General features: G+C 35.1%; 3 protein-coding genes and 1 long non-coding RNA gene across 4 annotated transcripts; 2 read left to right on the top strand and 2 right to left on the bottom strand.

Annotated features, from left to right (window-relative positions):
- Positions 1-1,565: 1,565 nt before the first annotated feature.
- Positions 1,566-2,367, bottom strand: LOC137055481 (hemoglobin subunit beta-like). The gene is made up of 3 exons (XM_067429271.1): positions 2,232-2,367; positions 1,920-2,142; positions 1,566-1,828 (listed from the first exon to the last, which is right to left on the bottom strand). The coding sequence occupies exons 1-3, from the start codon at positions 2,321-2,323 to the stop codon at positions 1,700-1,702; spliced, it is 444 nt and encodes a 147-aa protein (XP_067285372.1). The 5' UTR covers positions 2,324-2,367; the 3' UTR covers positions 1,566-1,699.
- Positions 2,368-6,059: 3,692 nt separating this feature from the next.
- On the top strand, positions 6,060-9,606 carry LOC137055811 (uncharacterized). Its single transcript, XR_010900083.1, has 3 exons — positions 6,060-6,150; positions 6,755-6,792; positions 7,448-9,606. It is a non-coding gene; the product is annotated as an uncharacterized lncRNA (long non-coding RNA).
- An 80-nt stretch (positions 9,607-9,686) lies between these two features.
- On the top strand, positions 9,687-10,524 carry hbae5 (hemoglobin, alpha embryonic 5). The gene is made up of 3 exons (XM_067429344.1): positions 9,687-9,940; positions 10,040-10,247; positions 10,328-10,524. The coding sequence occupies exons 1-3, from the start codon at positions 9,846-9,848 to the stop codon at positions 10,454-10,456; spliced, it is 432 nt and encodes a 143-aa protein (XP_067285445.1). The 5' UTR covers positions 9,687-9,845; the 3' UTR covers positions 10,457-10,524.
- Positions 10,525-11,892: 1,368 nt separating this feature from the next.
- Positions 11,893-16,552, bottom strand: aqp8a.2 (aquaporin 8a, tandem duplicate 2). Its single transcript, XM_067429660.1, has 5 exons — positions 16,293-16,552; positions 15,874-16,000; positions 15,560-15,774; positions 12,784-12,918; positions 11,893-12,685 (listed from the first exon to the last, which is right to left on the bottom strand). Exons 1-5 carry the CDS (start codon positions 16,550-16,552, stop codon positions 12,643-12,645), a joined length of 780 nt encoding a protein of 259 aa, XP_067285761.1. The 3' UTR covers positions 11,893-12,642.
- Between the last annotated feature and the right edge of the window lie 417 nt (positions 16,553-16,969).

The raw sequence follows: 16,969 nt of genomic DNA, 5'->3' as shown, positions 1-16,969 counted from the left end.
GATGGCTCAAGAATCGATTATTTACTCTATGCAGGGGCTGTTTCACTGTGTTATGCGAAAAAAATATGTTCTTTATAAAAGAACCACTTCAGAAATAGTTGAACTTTCATTTATCATACAAAATTGCACCTAAATTTTACATAATTCTGAAATGAGTGCACGAACCAGGAATCTCATGCTCAACCGCACCATGAGCATCACGCGTCATTTAAATTATTACAATATATTTTCCATAGTGTCTTGATTTAATCCACAACCAGGGATGATTGACCATGCAGCAGCTGCATCACATTATTGTGTAAATAACTAATTTATATTATTAGATGGCCTACTCAATAAAAACGCAACACGCAAAACATATAATCAGCTGCTATATGGCGGAGAAAAAATAAAGAAAGAGAAGAGCCGCCAGCAGCTGATTTTAGTAGCTGAGCTCCGTCCAGTTTGTCTCGACAAAGTTGATCCAACAAGATCTAAAAGCTGCTGAATTTGCTTTCGTGGTAGGCGAAATTTATTTTTAATAGCAGCTTCTGACATGGTAGCCAGGGACTAAAGTTTTCACATATGAAATAGTGCACATACACTAAATGGCTCCGCGGACAGCGCCGTCTTTGATTTAGCACAATTATATTCGCTGCCTCGCTGCCAAAGTTTGACTAAACTCCCCTCCACAATCATTCCCTTTAAATAGGCTCCTAAGCCTTTCCTGTCTAATGGTTTGCCAGCTGATGTACCTTTGGATAATATCATTAAAAAGCTAACAACCATTAGTGTTTGTAATGAAATTTTATGACAAAGAAATTTATGAAATTTCGTATAACAATTTTAATCCTTGCATAAAAAAAAAAAAAAAAAAAAAAACTATTCAACTAGCCTAATTGAACACTGGGTGTATATTACAACTTCGGAATTATATTCGGATAGACTGACATATAAAGAAGCTTTTTTTCACAGTGGTGGCCACTAGTGGAATTAACTTTTAATAGTAATAAGGTATAGCTAAGAGTGGTCCAGACCAACCTTACGAAAGTATGACTTAAAGAAGGTATTCTTAACTAAGTTCGTTTCGGGAAACACATATTAACGTTAAGGGATACCTTAAGGTATAACTTAAGAATGACGTAGAGTTAAGAAGGTTTCGGGAAATGCAGCCCTGGTTACCTGGTTGCCTTAAAATTTTGAGTTCATTGAAATTAAAAAAATCAGTTAATTAAAAATTTTGAGAATCGACAACCTTTATTCAAATATTATAAAAATATTTTGTAAGCATATTGGGTAATTTTGTGTTTTATTTTTGATGACGCAGTGAGACATGCCAAATTGAGCTATTTTCATGATTTATCCATTTTTTTGTGGTTCAGATACAATAATATTTAGATTTTCTGTTTATTCAACCAATTTCCTTAATTTTATCAACTCAAATTTGTAATTTCAATAAACTCAAAATTTTAAGGCAATCGGGTTACTTGCTTTTTAAGTTAAACCAACATTATTTTTTTACAGTACAAACTAAATGAACATTACACTAAATTACCACATTGTAATAAATGAGGCTGAGTAAAAGATGACAATGTTCAGTTTTGGGGGAACTATATCGGTTTAATGATATTCGGACAATGATGGTTTTAAACGGACGGCCGCATCAATTCCTCTTTATTGCGTTAGAGACATGCAATATTTTCCCCATATCTCAGAGTTTTTAATGATACTGTCTGCGCAGAGCAGAGACGACAACAGCGAGGAACTTCTGCCAGGCAGCCTGCACGGTGGCGGTGAAAGAGGCGCCCATCGTCGCTGCAATCACGATTGTCAGGCAGTCGCCCAGCAGCTGAAACAGAAAGGCCAGAAGAGTGTCGCTATAGATGTTTTAAATGGTGTCTGAATGCATATACGAGTTGTATATGCTGATGCGTGCATACCCTGAAGTTGTCAGGATCCACGTGCAGTTTCTCTGAGTGCAGCACGCTCAGGTCGCTGTATGCGTTCTTTATATCATCCATGTTCTTCATGGCTTTGTCAAGCCCGTGGAGCACAACGGTTCCGTGGGCTGCGACCATCGGATTGGCTATGATGGCATCCGCATTGTACAGGTTTCCAAAACCTCCGAAGTACCTCTGGGTCCAGGGATACACAATCAAGGCCCTGCAATAGATGCAACATACGCAAATTTATCCAATTGTAGCAAAGAAAACTTGCATGAATTATGATAATGAGGAGCATGGGCATCATACCTCTGCAAGGCTTTGGGGCCAACGTCCTCATAATTAAGCTTGCTGAAAATGTCCAGGATGCAGGCACGCTCCTCGTCAGTCCACACAACCATGTTGTCAGTTTATGATTTCTTCTCCGTTAGGAATATGAATCATACCCTTCCACTCTTGTCGACACTATTTATGCCATCGGGTTGCATAGCCAATACATGCGGGCTCACTTGATTGGCTGAAACCTCTCATGGGCATGACGCTGACTATGTAGTGATTCTGGACGTTTGCAATCTTCTAGAAGTTTAACTGGAAGTAGCAAAAGACTCGCAGCATAACAGCATTTTTCATGAAAAAAAGTCAGAAAAAAAAATTGTTTGACGCTGGATAAAAAGTGGATCAACTGGAAAGGATAAAGTCTTTAGATATTGTAGAATAGCCATTATTTTTATGTAATTGTTGTACTCCCAGTCTAATCAGTTGTCTAATTACAAAAACGTGACTTTCAAAGATTATCAATTATTGTTGTGGTCTCAGCTGTTGGATATCTCACGCATGCATACGCACATTAGTAACGAACGACTCCGCCTTATCTCTACTAACAGACTCTCCATTGCGTATATCTCAAAAATGAAAAAATGCATTTGACTGAGTGGTTAAAAAAAAAAAAATCCAGTCTCATCAAATAGCCTACCAAATAAAAGGGCGTGGGCATTTTATCGATTCACCAGGCAAACATTTTAGAGCCAATTAATGAAATAAACGATTTCTAAATCAGTTCATAATAAGAAATCAGAGTAGGCCTAATTAAAAACTGTTTTCGGATGTTTAGTCGTTTTGTTTTTACAATAATGTGCCTTGTAAAATTATTATTATTATTATTATTATTATTATTATTATTATTATTATTATTATTATTATTATTATATTTTAACCCTTTATATATACATGTTATATTAATAATGCGATTTAGCAAAAAAATGAAATCTGATAGGCCTATACATCGTATTCATAGTAAAACCAGTATAAGCAGGCGTGCATGGGCCAGTGGTACAACTAAACTAAATTAACACCCACAATAAACTGCATTGGGTTGTTTATTTAAAAATGATAGCCTACATTATATTAATAAAAGAAAATTGCACAATATGTGCATTGTAAGAAAACAAATGTTCATGTTTACTATAAATAATAATATTCAAATCTTAATAATAGGTTTTTGTCAATTGCTAACACACTATAACTTATTCAGTTAGCACAATTTACCAAACGGTGCATTCCGTTCCCAAAACGTTTTCAAACACATTCCAATTTTCTAAATGATTTCTGCAAAACCTTACACAAAAATGCCCTCGTTTCACACAGGTTTAATCATATAAAACACAAGCACCTAATATTTTATTTAAGCATCACAATATAAACTCAAATATCATTTATTATAGCGTTGGCAAAACTGGTGACACATCAGTCAGAATCTCAGGAGGATAGGGGCACAGGTGGTCGTGCTTTAGAAGATAATACACCCTAACCTGAGGTAGAGCTGAAAGAATCATAAGGGAAACATATTCTTCTTACGCATACTTACAATTTCATCTACAGTAAACTGCAGCACATGTTGCACAGCCTCAAACTCACGATCGTGGCATTTATATTATTTTTTATTTTAGGCCTTGCTGTATTTTTTGAAGAAATTAGAAATTACAGTAGGCCTTTTTTGTCAGAAGACCTAGCTCCTATGAAATCTAGTCATTATAAAGTAATCGTTTCATGACTGTATATAATGTAACGAAATCTGCAGGGGATGCTGATTTTTTTTCACTGTACAGTAATTGGCAGTGGACTGTATTGTGTTGCTTACCGTGTTCATTTTAAAATCTTTGGTATTTAAACTTCTCAAATACCAAATATCTAATGTAAGACAAAATAATGTACATAATACTGTAAATAATGTTTACAGTACTAGTGTAATAAAATAAAAAAAAATCCCTACAGATCGTTGTATAGGCTATGTGTTCACTCTTTTATTTACAGTAAAAGACATTGAGCTGCAGAAGTATTCCTGAATGTCATTCTTGTTACATTTTTGTTACAGTGTTACAAATTGATCTCTAGTGTTCAGTACAAGTTGTCGGTGTAACCAACGCTGTAGGTTTTGAAATATTTTGACTGAAATATTTGATTTTGACGTGACAGTTTGAAGTTTGTACAAGTTGTGTCATCAGACAGTTGTTTAAAAAAATGAAATGTGTATATAGTCTAAAACAATGGGATTTTTTTATTACCAAACTTTGTTTAAAGATGATTCTCCAACCCAATCACACATAAATGCATATAAAAAGTACGAGTGTGCAATGTCATGGAAGGAATGTATACGCCAAAACTCATTTTTGCGTGCATATGATACGCTGTTTTTCGCGTGCATATGATACGCACTTTATGGCGTATGACACGGTCTCTTGGGTAGGTTTAGGGTAGTGGGGTGGGGGGTTCGTATGTATAATTCATGGGGATATTGATACCTACTTTATTTCCCTATTCACGTGTTGCGTCTCCCAAAGTGCCTGATGAGGATGATTGTATGAAATCAGTGCCCGGTTTTGTAACAGAAAGTCATATGTTTAGAAACAACAATTTTCCTGAGATGTTGATATAGCAAACAATTAAAAAAAATAGTCAGATTTAAATAATAATTGCAAAATATGATCTAAGATCATTCCTTCATTTTTAAAGACCAAGAGATGTTGTTGTCCTGGTGAAACCTCAAAACAAATGGTATCTCTGAAAAGCCCTGAATGTGCTCCTTAAAACTGTATGGTGTCAGAAAAATAAATATGTCCTCGACAGTGGCTCCCAGGAGGTACAAATAATTCAGGCTAAATTTAAAGAGGACAGGAAGCATACTAAGAATTAAACTAAACAACTTACTAAATCATTTAAATAATTATTCAAATCAGGTCACACGTATAGTCTATTGAAGATGCGGACGTGGGCTGATTGGGATCTCTCTCAGTTTACGCCTTGTGACTCCCCAGCAAACACAAAACGTTTTTACAACGTTCCACAACGTTGTATTCTGGTTGCAATTAGGTAATGTTGTAGTACAACGTTTTAAAGACGTTTTAAAAACGTTTTTTAAAATAGAAAAATAATGTAACCAAAATAAAACGTTTTAAAAACGTTGTGAAAATACCAATCTGGGACGTTTTCTTTAAGTAGTCAAAAAAACGTAAATATCACGTTTGTTTACTACGAAAACAAAACTAGACCAAACTACAACTTTTGGGAGACGTTTTATTCAGGTGTTAAAATAACGTTATCTGCACGTTGGAATAAAACGTTTTAAAAACGTCATGGTAGTACCAAAATACAACCATATGCCAAACCTCCAACGGTAGGCTACGTTCTGTTTGTGAAAAATATACACAGAATATAAACAGAACGTGACAGTAACATTTTAACATCAACGATTCAGTGACTGATCGAGTAACAGATGAGGCTGATGCAGAGCTGAGCATTCTATATCAATGTTGTGAATATACTTTAAGGTGCTCATTTAACTGATAGAATAGCTATATTAGAGTATTATATTATATTATATTATATTATATTATATTATATTATATTATATTATATTATATAATATTATTTTATATTATACAAGCTTTCATTCTCATTCCATTTAAAGTTTTACGTAGGCATAGGCTGCAGTTTCCACTTAAACGGTGGCCTACTTAACTATCGGGATATTATACTTCAGTATAAAAATATGTATTCATGGTAACGCAACAGTGCACAAATTACACATGACGTGTTTAACGTGCGTGCGTGTTGAACATTCGAGTCGCTTTTAAACAAACTGGAGCGGATGGAATTACCATGGAAACGGGGCAGCTCGTCTGACAACAAGCAGCAAAGCTCCGTCTGTCACTGTTGTTTTCACTAATTTCAGGTAAGTTAAGTCCCTAATTTTACACATATAATACATACAACTGTTCTTGACACTTTCTAACACGCTTCTGTTGAATATTTACTTTTAAGAAATGGTTTAGTGTCTTCGGAAAAAGTCCGTTAGCCTCTTAACCGTTAGGCTAATGAGAGGTAACGTTAGGCTAACTATAGTCCTGAGCTCTTATTTATGAAAGTTGGGCTTTTAATTCCATATTATGTGTAGATAAGAGGTTTTGTTAATGTTTTGCTGGCTATTTGTCAATGGTTGAATGAAAGGAACGTTAATTTAAGTATTTAACCAAACAGTTTGCACTTTACGTGACTCGGTGACGTCACTCACATGCGCTATTTCAAACATGTTTGATCTTTCATAGTAAACAAGTATTGACCACGTATATAACCATGCATCTGTAAAACCTAAACGTAAATTCTGGTATCTTACGATATTATATATTGTATATATCCTGTATATTAATCTTTTTTTCTTTTTTTTGCTGCATTTTCACCTATGCACTAGTTTATTTATTTCTAATAAACCTACCTGAGTGACATTGTATAGTTTACCACTTATTGTTGGCTCTGTGACAAATTGTTTATGTTCCTAGATTGTGATGGCTGTCCAGCACTATGAACCATCTGACTTGTAAGTAAAACATACATACATGCATACAACCATACATACATTCATGTGTGTATATGTTGATCATTCTAGCAAATTAAATGGTTAAATGTTCATTAATTAACTCTGAGATCAACTTTGCAGATGCAGTTCATGTGTGCGTATAGGGAGACAGTAGATACTGAAATCATCACGAGTGTCTGGCGTGCTTCGGTTTAAGTAGTAGTAGTTATTTACATACTATAGACATGGCAGAACAAAGACTTCAGATTTCAGTTCCAGTCTTTTTGAGCTTTAATATTCAGACACTAGTCTGTATCAATATCTGATTCATTGTAGAGCCCTTATTTTGATTTATACATAAAGAATATTTTCAAATTCTGTAACGTTCTGCTTAAATTCTACAGTAAATTCCATTTGTGACTGGATTCTGTGATTTCATCCATGTTTGGCTCTACGTGGTATTTGCAGTATTAAAGAGAGGTAGTTTTGAGAGTGAATTATTGTTGTGTTATAAATTTGTTACCATTAGTATAAGAAGGGTAAGACTAAAAGACTAAATTTCAGTCCGGCAGAATTTTCTGCACACTTCACCACCGAGGCCAGATGAGCATTGTGAATGTATGAACCTCACATTATATTTATAACAATCCTTGTTGATGTTTGAATTGTATTTCAGGGCAGTTTGTGAAGAGGGATAAACAAGAGATGTTGTGAAAACCAGGACAGAAGTTGGTTCCAGATCCACCTTCCAGACCAGACTTCTGTCTCATATGGATTGCTGTCTAATGGTGTATTATATGTTCTCTGCAGAATTAGGTGCATGCAGATATTACTCAGGAACACGACTAAACTTTGTTTGCTATAATACATCTATTTAGTGTACCAATGTGAAACAGACTAAAACACTTGACTGTTTCTCAAAATCAGGTATGCCAATATTATAAAATATTATTTATTGAACAATAATAGAGACAGAGTGTATTTAGGCCACGCCCACACCGGGGAGGAAACATTCCAACGCTCTCCATTGATTTTGTGTTGCGTGAAGCGGTCACCTCGTCTTTTTTTACTTATAACAAAAACGGCAATGTCTAAAAGCTCATATGTGACGAGGTGTGCAGCACACAAGGTAAAAAACATAACTAAGTTTTTATAAGCTGTCGACCCCAAAAAACAAGCGTTTAAGGACAAAAGTGGATACAGGCAATAAGACGTGAAGCTTCAGCAAGAAGAATGGGTCAATTTTGGGATCCTGACACTCCATATGCCTACGTGTGCAGTAAACCTTTTGTTAAATATCCAAATGTCAGTTTTATATATTATATATTATATTTCCTGTCGCTGATTACTTTCCCCTCCAGTGTGTGTAGTTCTCAGTGTAATATAGCATGACGCGCTCTGTCTCAAGTGCCTGTATCCACTTTAGTCTTTAAACACTCGTTTTTTTGGGGTCAACAGCTTATAAAAACTTCTGGGTTTTGTTCCTGGGGTTTTTAGCTTGTTTAATGTACACCAGGTACAATAGAAAAAATAGATTGCAGTAAAATAACATATGCAATAACATAATCTGTAATTAGTTAAAATGAGAATTTACATTTTATAGATTAATCTCTTTTGTTATAACATCTGTGCACTGAATTTTTATGGATTTTTCTCTACATTTTTTTGTTCATGTTCTTATTTAAATTCCCAGTCATTGCATAATTTGCATGTGCTGTACTTTATTTGTACCATTTTGTTTTATTGGCATACCGGTATTTTTATTTATCTGTTTAGAATTTTTTTCTTATTATTAATGAGAGCTTTAATTGTAGTCTTCTACAATTATCTCAATGATTTCAATTTACATTATCTCTACTAAAAATGAAAAAGCTGTTATCATGTAACTTTTCTGTTGTTGTTCCAAACTTGTATGACTTTGTTAGACATTCGAGTTAATGTTTCTTATTCACCATTCACTTTCTTTTGTTCAAAAAAGTGAATAGTGTATAAGGAACATTATGCTTAATATCTCCTGACTTAAGGTTAACATTAACACCTCCCTTTGTGTTTAACAAAGGAAAGTCATACAGATTTAGATTGGAATAATGCAAGGATGAGTAAATGACAGATTTTTCTTTTTTTGTGAACTTACCTCTATCATATTGCTTTTTATATTGTGTGAATAAATACAATGACTGACAAATGTTGTGTGTAGTATAAATTATTAGTACTACATATGTTTATGTAGTTTAATAAAATGGGAAACAAACAGAGGTAAGGCCTACAGGTAAGGTGAAATGTAAAAAGCGTTATTAATAAGCTGAATATTAAGATTGACAGAAATATTATAACGTGTGATTAGCCTTGACAAATTATACAGAGATCTAAAAAGACCACAATATATTTTTCTTACTGTAGTTATAATATTGTTTTTATATTAAATATAACAGTAAAAACAAAAAAACATTTTGATCACAGCATGTGTGAAGTGAAGAACCAGTTTGAATGTGGTACGTTTCTACAACGTTGGAAGGAGATGGACGTGGTAGGTGACAAAAACGTTATAAACACATTTTTGCAATGTTGGAAGGAGAGGATATGGTAAGGTGATAAAAAACGTTATAAATATGTTTCTGCAACGTTGTAAGTAGACGCGGTAACGTGATAAAGACGTTTCTGCAACGTTACAAGGAGACGTGGCAACGTGATAAAGACGTTATAAGAACGTTTCTGCAACGTTGTGAAAAAACGTATTTATAACGTGAAAAAAACCCGACATCTGTCGTATTAAATACGTCGGATAAAAACGTTATCGCGACCTTTTCACAACGTGAAAAAAACGTTTTTACAACGTTGCTGTGTTTGCTGGGTCAAGTGCGCACGCACGCACGTACAATATCATCGCTTATCATCCCTAAAATGAGGAGGGGAAAATGGGCATCAAGTCAATTTTTAGTGTGCACTGGCAGGAGTTCAATCTGACACGCAATTAGGCTGTATCTTGGGTGTGCCCACTCAACTACAAACGCTTAAAAAGAGGACCAACGTTTAGGTGGGTAAGTATTTGACCATAGCACGTCCATTCGTTCAACATGAGTCTTTCTGCTAAGGACAAAGCCACCGTGAAGGCCCTCTGGGCAAAGATTTCCCCAAAGGCTGAGGATATCGGCAATGAGGCGCTGTCCAGGTAAGACAAATCAGACTTGAAGTCTTGCATTTCGATGAAAATAACTGTACATATGGTAAGGCTCTGAAACGGAAACTTACATGTCCCACCGTGTTGCAGAATGCTCTTGGTCTACCCTCAGACCAAGACCTATTTCTCTCACTGGAGCGACCTGGCCCCCGGCTCTGCTCCAGTGAGAAAGCATGGAAAGAAGGTCGTCGGTGGAATCGGTTTGGCTGTTGAAAAGATCGATGACCTGTTCGCCGGCCTGCTCACTCTTAGCGAGCTGCACGCCTTTCAGCTGAGAGTCGATCCTGCTAACTTCAAGGTAAACATAATGTGTCTGACGCTAATTTAGTAATAACTGGGCCTTATTCTAAATGGTGTCCATTAATCTTCATTTAACAGATCCTGTCCCACAACATTCTTGTGGTGTTGGCCATGCTCTTCCCTGTTGACTTCACACCTGAAGCCCACCTGGCCATGGACAAGTTCCTTGCAAGACTGTCCCTGGCTTTGTCTGACAAATATCGTTAACCTGTTTGATATTTGTTAAGAAGTTTGAATGTTGTTTTATCGATTTTGGTCAACAACATGTCAATAAAAACACATCTGGAGACATATAAGTGCATTTTTGTTCCATATAACACGTGAAAAAACTAAATCTAAATTTGTTTGCAGAATCTATAGCCTATTGGACCATATGAATTCTGTCATAATAAGGACGTTTTAGATCATGTTTCACAAATAGAACACTGAACACAACTCGAACAATTGTCGGATTTCGAGACTAGGCTACATAAGGATATGCACTATATAGCCTACATACATTCATATCATAAAATCATAATACACATAGTTATATATAGCCTATATATATATATATATATATATATATATATATATATATATATATATATATATATATATATATAGAGAGAGAGAGAGAGAGAGAGAGAGAGAGAGAGAGAGAGAGAGAGAGAGAGAGAGAGAGAGAGAGAGAGAGCAATAGAATGAAATGAGCGCGAGCAGCTTTGAGTCACGTGAGAAAGTCTTGGTTATAGGGCATTTACGGTCATTCAAAGTTGTCTGAAAAGAAAAAAGCTACCAATATTATAAAACGTTAGTAGCCTAGGCTATTACTGCAATAAACACTCTAAAATGCTAAATACAGGTAACTATTAGACTGTTGAAACAAATGCTGGGTTATTTTGACCCAGCTTTTTGGGTTTTATACATGAACCCATTTGCTGTTATTAGTTTTAAATAATAGTAATGAAAGGTTATTCGTTTTAAATAATAATATAGTTTACTGTAAAATCTGTTACAAATATAGGCTGGAAAATAAATTATTAATTATGCTATTTTATAATGAAGACTGCTCAAAAACATTTAGAAAAGGAAATGATAGGCTACACACAGAAAAATAGGGTGTCAAAATTGTACCTTGCTTGTCGCTGGGGCAGTACCCTTAAAAGGACATATTTGTACCTGTTTTACTCCTGCATATTAGTACCTTTGAGTACAAATGCGTACCTTGAGGTACGACTATGAACCTTTTTGTGGTAAAAATGGTACAACGTTGGTTCTTTTAAGGGTACTGCCCCAGCGACAAGATGTACCCCTAAAGGTACAATTTTGACACCCTATTTTTCTGTGTGTAGGAGCAGCCCCGGCAGAGAACATACACTGATATTATCAGTAAAAATTACTCTGTTACTCAAAACTACTACCACCTGACTCAATAAGCTGAACCCATTTGGTTTAAAAAAAATAAAACACTTGTGACAACCAAGTCTCCCAAATTTATTCTTTTAAAAAACAAGAATAAAACATACATAACAGTTCCAAATAATTACAAAACCGGGCATTGATATAATATACACACCGACACAAAAAGTGAATGGAAAGAAATTACAAATTAATATTCATATGAAATATTAGATATTATTATAAAATGTCCCATTATTACACTTCTTTTTTCATTAGCCTATATGTTGCTCCAAGAACATTAATATGCATATTAGAGTTGCATAGAATGGGAAAATCCACGTATGGCCATTTTACCCACATATTGAATAATAAAGTAACATGGTATATCAGTTCTTTCCGTTATATATTTCATAGTTGAAAATCATCTTTAAACAAAGTTTGGTACAACAAAATTAATTGGTGAATTTCCCTTTGTTTGATTGAAAAATCCAATTGTTGTTATACATACAATTTTATGTAATTTTATTTTTTTAAGCAACTGAGTCCAGTTGTCCACAAGGAAATAGCATAACATATGAATACAATATAATTTTCCGCAAGAAAAAACATCTATTTGTTTCTTATGGTCTAAACAATGTAATTACATGAAGAAGAAAAAAACTAAATAAAAAGGGTCTTAGGAGGAAAGATGAAATGTTTCACCACCACTAACATTTTTTTTGTTGATGAAATGTGCAATAGTTAAAACACACTGATAATATAAAAATGTAATAAACTTTATTAGAGTGAATTCTAAACAAAACAGTGAAACATTATCAGACAGTTTACTGACATCTGCTGGAAAAAAAGAAAAAGGGTTGGCCATTTGTTATAAAAGGCAAGCACACTAATCCACAGTTTTAAATTCATTGGCAATATATACGCTGTTAAGACAAAAAGAAATATTTAGAGTGTTTAGAAGTAATGGCATCATGAATTGAGAGGCTTTGCATTCTTGATGTGCTCCAATGTCATTTCATTATAACTCGTGTCTTCTCATCTCCAAGCAGAAGCCTGTGAAAATAATAAACAATCTGCTTTTAAAAATACTTTCTTGACATAGAAGACCTCAACAAGGAAATATGGATTATTTTATATCAAGGCAAACTGACCTCACGAGAACAGCAGCCACCAGAGCTCCCCCAATCGGACCGACCCAATAAACCCAATGATAAGACCAGTAGTTAGCCATCAGAGCAGGTCCAAAAGCTCTCGCGGGGTTCAAACAGGTGCCAGAAACGTCTCCTCTAAGAAATATACAACATAGATTTTTCAGACTCAAATTCTATTATAGATGTTATACATAGGCCTACAAAAAATATAGGGTACAAGTCTACTAAATAAAGTTGACAGATTTTTACATAGGATTATTTATTTTTTACACAAGTTTTACTTGCACTTTGAATTTTGAACGTCATTGCGTTGTGTTTTAGGAAATGTCCGTTACATTACTGGATAGTGTCTAGGTAATAAGCCAGTAGCCTACTTTTTTGTTTTATTTTACAGATTTTTTACAGTTTAAACATTTGTAAGTCTAAGTTCCGCATTTTCTACAATGACATTTAAAAAAAAAAAAATATTTTAGTCTAATACCTACTCTGTAAGATAATTACTAAATGCGCCAATTTTACAGTGTCAGGCAGAAACCTCATATCTTACAATTTTCTTAATCCCCATGTTTGTGGGTTTTGCAAATATTTAACCAATGAAAAGTATTAAAAAGAGCTTCAGACTAAACCTCACATCTCCATTGGATCATCAGACTGTCAGTCAAACCTCATAACTCCACCCCCCATCATAAATGAAGTACTCCACCCCTCAAACTGTCTCTGCTTGTTTGCAGTGTAAGGGTAATTAAAGAGAGGATTCTTTGAAAAAAGTACATAGTTTTCTTTACTTAAGAAACACTGAGTGTGAAGTTTTATGTGTTTGAGGAGTAGAGATGATTAGGGGCACCACCAGCAAATTTTGGAGCCTATAAAAATTAGATTGGGCCACAAACAGGCATCCAATATCGTTGTTAGCAATTTAATTATATGTATAGCTGTGCTAAATAGCACACCTGTTTCTCATCTCCATCACCTTCTCCTTAGACCTATTTCCCTTCCCGAAGCTGAGCACTGGGTGATTGTTTCTGTTGCCCATTTAAAACTTATATTAACATCTCATCTTGCACTCCTCAGCAGCTGTACACATACAGCCAGCAGAACTTTTTATATATTTGGTGACTGTATTTCATTTTGATAATGAACTGGCTGCAATGTCATAAGCTATATAGATAGATAGATAGATAGATAGATAGATAGATAGATAGATAGATAGATAGATAGATAGATAGATAGATAGATAGATAGATAGATAGATAGATAGATAGATAGATAGATAGATAGATGGATGGATGGATGGATGGATGGATGGATGGATGGATGGATGGATGGATGGATGGATGGATGGATGGATGGATGGATGGATGGATGGATGGATGGATGGATGGACGGACGGACGGACGGACGGACGGACAGACAGACAGACAGACAGACAGACAGACAGACAGACAGACAGACAGACAGATAGATAGATAGATAGATAGATAGATAGATAGATAGATAGATAGATAGATAGATAGATAGATAGATAGATAGCAAAATGGAAGAAGGTGGATGTCAACATTTTAATTTTGTCGAGTATTCACATAAACAAGGTTGATTATGTCTTAAGTGAAGGTAAACAGTTGAAAATCTTAAGTGTATCAGTGTATTGGATCCGTGCATTCGGCCTTAAAGTGACAACGCTTTGTAAAGAGTAACTTTTTTTTTTACAAGTATTTAAAGTAGTTTAAGTTAGTCGTATGCTAGTATGTCAGATGGAGCATCACTGACTGGCTTAAACCATGATGGCATAATGTGCATACAACAATAATAAAATAATGCGTTGACATAAAAAAAAGAAATTTACTTTTAATACTTAAGTACTTTTAAAAAACAAATGCTTCTGTAGTTTTACTTACAGAGTAACAATTCTTGATGTTTTTTTAGTAAAAATCTGTTTTTACAAGTTTCACTTTTAACGGAGTAATATTTGACTAGTAGTAATTTTACTCTTACTCAAGTAATGAAGTTGTGTACTTTGTCCACCTCTAACAAAGGCTATATGTGAATAAATCTATATATATACCCTTTGTTTTTGAAGAACTGGGTTCTAACTGGGTCTTAAATGTGCCCCGGTCCCAGTATAGCTCATTACCCGCCTATGTGTTTTCTAATATTTTTTTTTGGGAGCAGATTGGAGCTTTAGCTTTTAGCAATTATTTCCATAATTGTTCATTTCACACCAGCATAATTAATTGTTCTGTATCTGTGACAGGCTTTTGATATCGCGGCTGTACTTCTTGCTCTGCTTCCTCCTCCCTATTTTTTTACGGTCTATGGTTGAGACACAGGGCCCACGGCCGATCAGAAGTATCCAGATATCTTTTTCTTTTTTTTTGCCCATTCTCAATGGGAAAGTGCACAAGCAACATATTTGGCAACATTGCTCAAAAAATGCCCACCTTGTACCTTAAGTGATGACATTAATTTTTGGGTGAACCATCCCTTTAAATATAGCCTTCTCAAAGCACTTCATCTTTTATAACATGATATAAAAACTGAGTGTCCATATAGTTACAATAAACTTTATGCGTTTTTAAGATGAAAACGTAAGGCGATGCAGGTAATGACGGACAAAACTATGTCTGACATTCACTGATCAAAAACTTGTTAGCTACTCTATTTGAGCTTAATTTCTGTCATATGTTAACAATAACACGTGTTTGACCATATATAAAGCCACAACTTCAACTTTGAATAAAGTGTTTTTTTTCTTTGTGTTATTTTGCTCCAGACTCACCCTGCCAGAATATTGATGATAACAGTGCAGCCCACCATGAAGGGCACCAGGGGGCTTTTGCTCTTTCCATTGACTGCCCCCAGCAGCACTACCATAGTTACTAGACACGTCATGGCCATTTCAGCAAACACAACCTTCCCAAGCTGCTCATCAGACTTAAGAACAGCGAAGGCCGCTCCGGTAGCATTCATGTAGTTTTTGTGTGATGTCATAACCTTGAAAATACAGGTGTTTTGAGCACTTTTTTGCGATATGGAAAGTAATCCCAATATTAATTTTCTGTTCTTGTATTATAAAGGAATTCTTGTTCACACCTTTGACATCGCAGCTCCCAGCACACCTCCGATAAGCTGACTGATAAGGTAGGGAACAACCATCGTCAGCTGAATTCCACCACACAACCAGATAGCAATGGTGAATGGAGGGTTGAAATGTGATCCGCTGCATGGAGGATAATAATAATAATAATTCAGGTGAGATATAAACTCACGTTCATCATTTAGAAATAATTTAACATATCCAAAGAAGTGCATAAAAATAAATACATTTTGAACACTTTATTTAATTTGCCCTTACATATGTTACGTGTGTCTATAACACATGCATAATTACTTGCAACTAACCCTAATTCTAATCCTAATAATAAGTTCATGCTGTTAGATAATATTACTCTGTGCTTAAATGTATAGTTAACAAGGACACCTTAAAATAAAGTGTAACCAAAAATTCTTACCTGATTTCTGCCATACATGCCACCAGCACAGCCACTGCCAAACCATGTACAAGTGCAGGCTGAAGTCTTCCTGCTGCCTCCACATTTTCAATGACAGACACGCAGCCGATGAAGACAAAAAACATTGTCCCCACCAGCTCGGCAACACACGGCTGTAATATTCTTTCATATTTGCTCAGAGGTTTGGTTGAGGATTCATTCTTCTTTAGCAAAGTTTTGTCCAGCTCTTTGAGCTCTAGCTTCTCTACTTCCACTGACATTGTGCACCATCAAGTGCAATGAGTAACTTTGTGACTGTGGCAGAGGGAAGCACTATGATAACGGGGCCGACTTGACTGGTTCCACCATAAATCATTCTTATATCCCTGAAAGTCTGATATCATATTATCATTGGAATATTATGAAGGATGCATAAAGCAGCCACTTACAGTCAAGTTTTAGGGGACAATGAAAAGATCTGAACTGTTTAAACAATAACTGTGAGTTATAAGCACAGCTATTTTCAGTCTAGATTTAGATAAATGGATGTTTGTTCCTGTAAGTTCCTTCACATTTGGACAGTATTTTTTTCCACTATTATATCAATGTTATTGATTTGCTTGTCAAGTGTGTGATAACTGCCTGGCCTTGGTTGTAAATGCTATCAACCTAAACGGCACAATAAAACAACACATTGA

The sequence above is a fragment of the Pseudorasbora parva genome, chromosome 21 (assembly GCF_024679245.1).
Source record: "Pseudorasbora parva isolate DD20220531a chromosome 21, ASM2467924v1, whole genome shotgun sequence".
Classification (NCBI taxonomy): Eukaryota; Metazoa; Chordata; class Actinopteri; order Cypriniformes; family Gobionidae; genus Pseudorasbora; species Pseudorasbora parva.
This window is presented reverse-complemented; position numbering and strand designations above follow the sequence as displayed.

Bases quoted from the DNA above. Each gene is read 5' to 3' on its own strand.
- LOC137055481 (XM_067429271.1), bottom strand. From the start codon at position 2,323: ATGGTTGTGTGGACTGACGAGGAGCGTGCCTGCATCCTGGACATTTTC. The intron at 2,143-2,231 runs GTATGATGCCCA...CATCTATTGCAG, and splicing joins GGCCCCAAAGCCTTGCAGAG to GGCCTTGATTGTGTATCCCT. The intron at 1,829-1,919 runs GTATGCACGCAT...TTTCTGTTTCAG, and splicing joins TGGATCCTGACAACTTCAGG to CTGCTGGGCGACTGCCTGAC.
- hbae5 (XM_067429344.1), top strand. From the start codon at position 9,846: ATGAGTCTTTCTGCTAAGGACAAAGCCACCGTGAAGGCCCTCTGGGCA. The intron at 9,941-10,039 runs GTAAGACAAATC...ACCGTGTTGCAG, and splicing joins GGCAATGAGGCGCTGTCCAG to AATGCTCTTGGTCTACCCTC. The intron at 10,248-10,327 runs GTAAACATAATG...TTCATTTAACAG, and splicing joins TCGATCCTGCTAACTTCAAG to ATCCTGTCCCACAACATTCT.
- aqp8a.2 (XM_067429660.1), bottom strand. From the start codon at position 16,552: ATGTCAGTGGAAGTAGAGAAGCTAGAGCTCAAAGAGCTGGACAAAACT. The intron at 12,919-15,559 runs GTGAGTCTGGAG...TATATTTCTTAG, and splicing joins ATCATCAATATTCTGGCAGG to AGGAGACGTTTCTGGCACCT. The intron at 12,686-12,783 runs GTCAGTTTGCCT...TTATTTTCACAG, and splicing joins GTGGCTGCTGTTCTCGTGAG to GCTTCTGCTTGGAGATGAGA.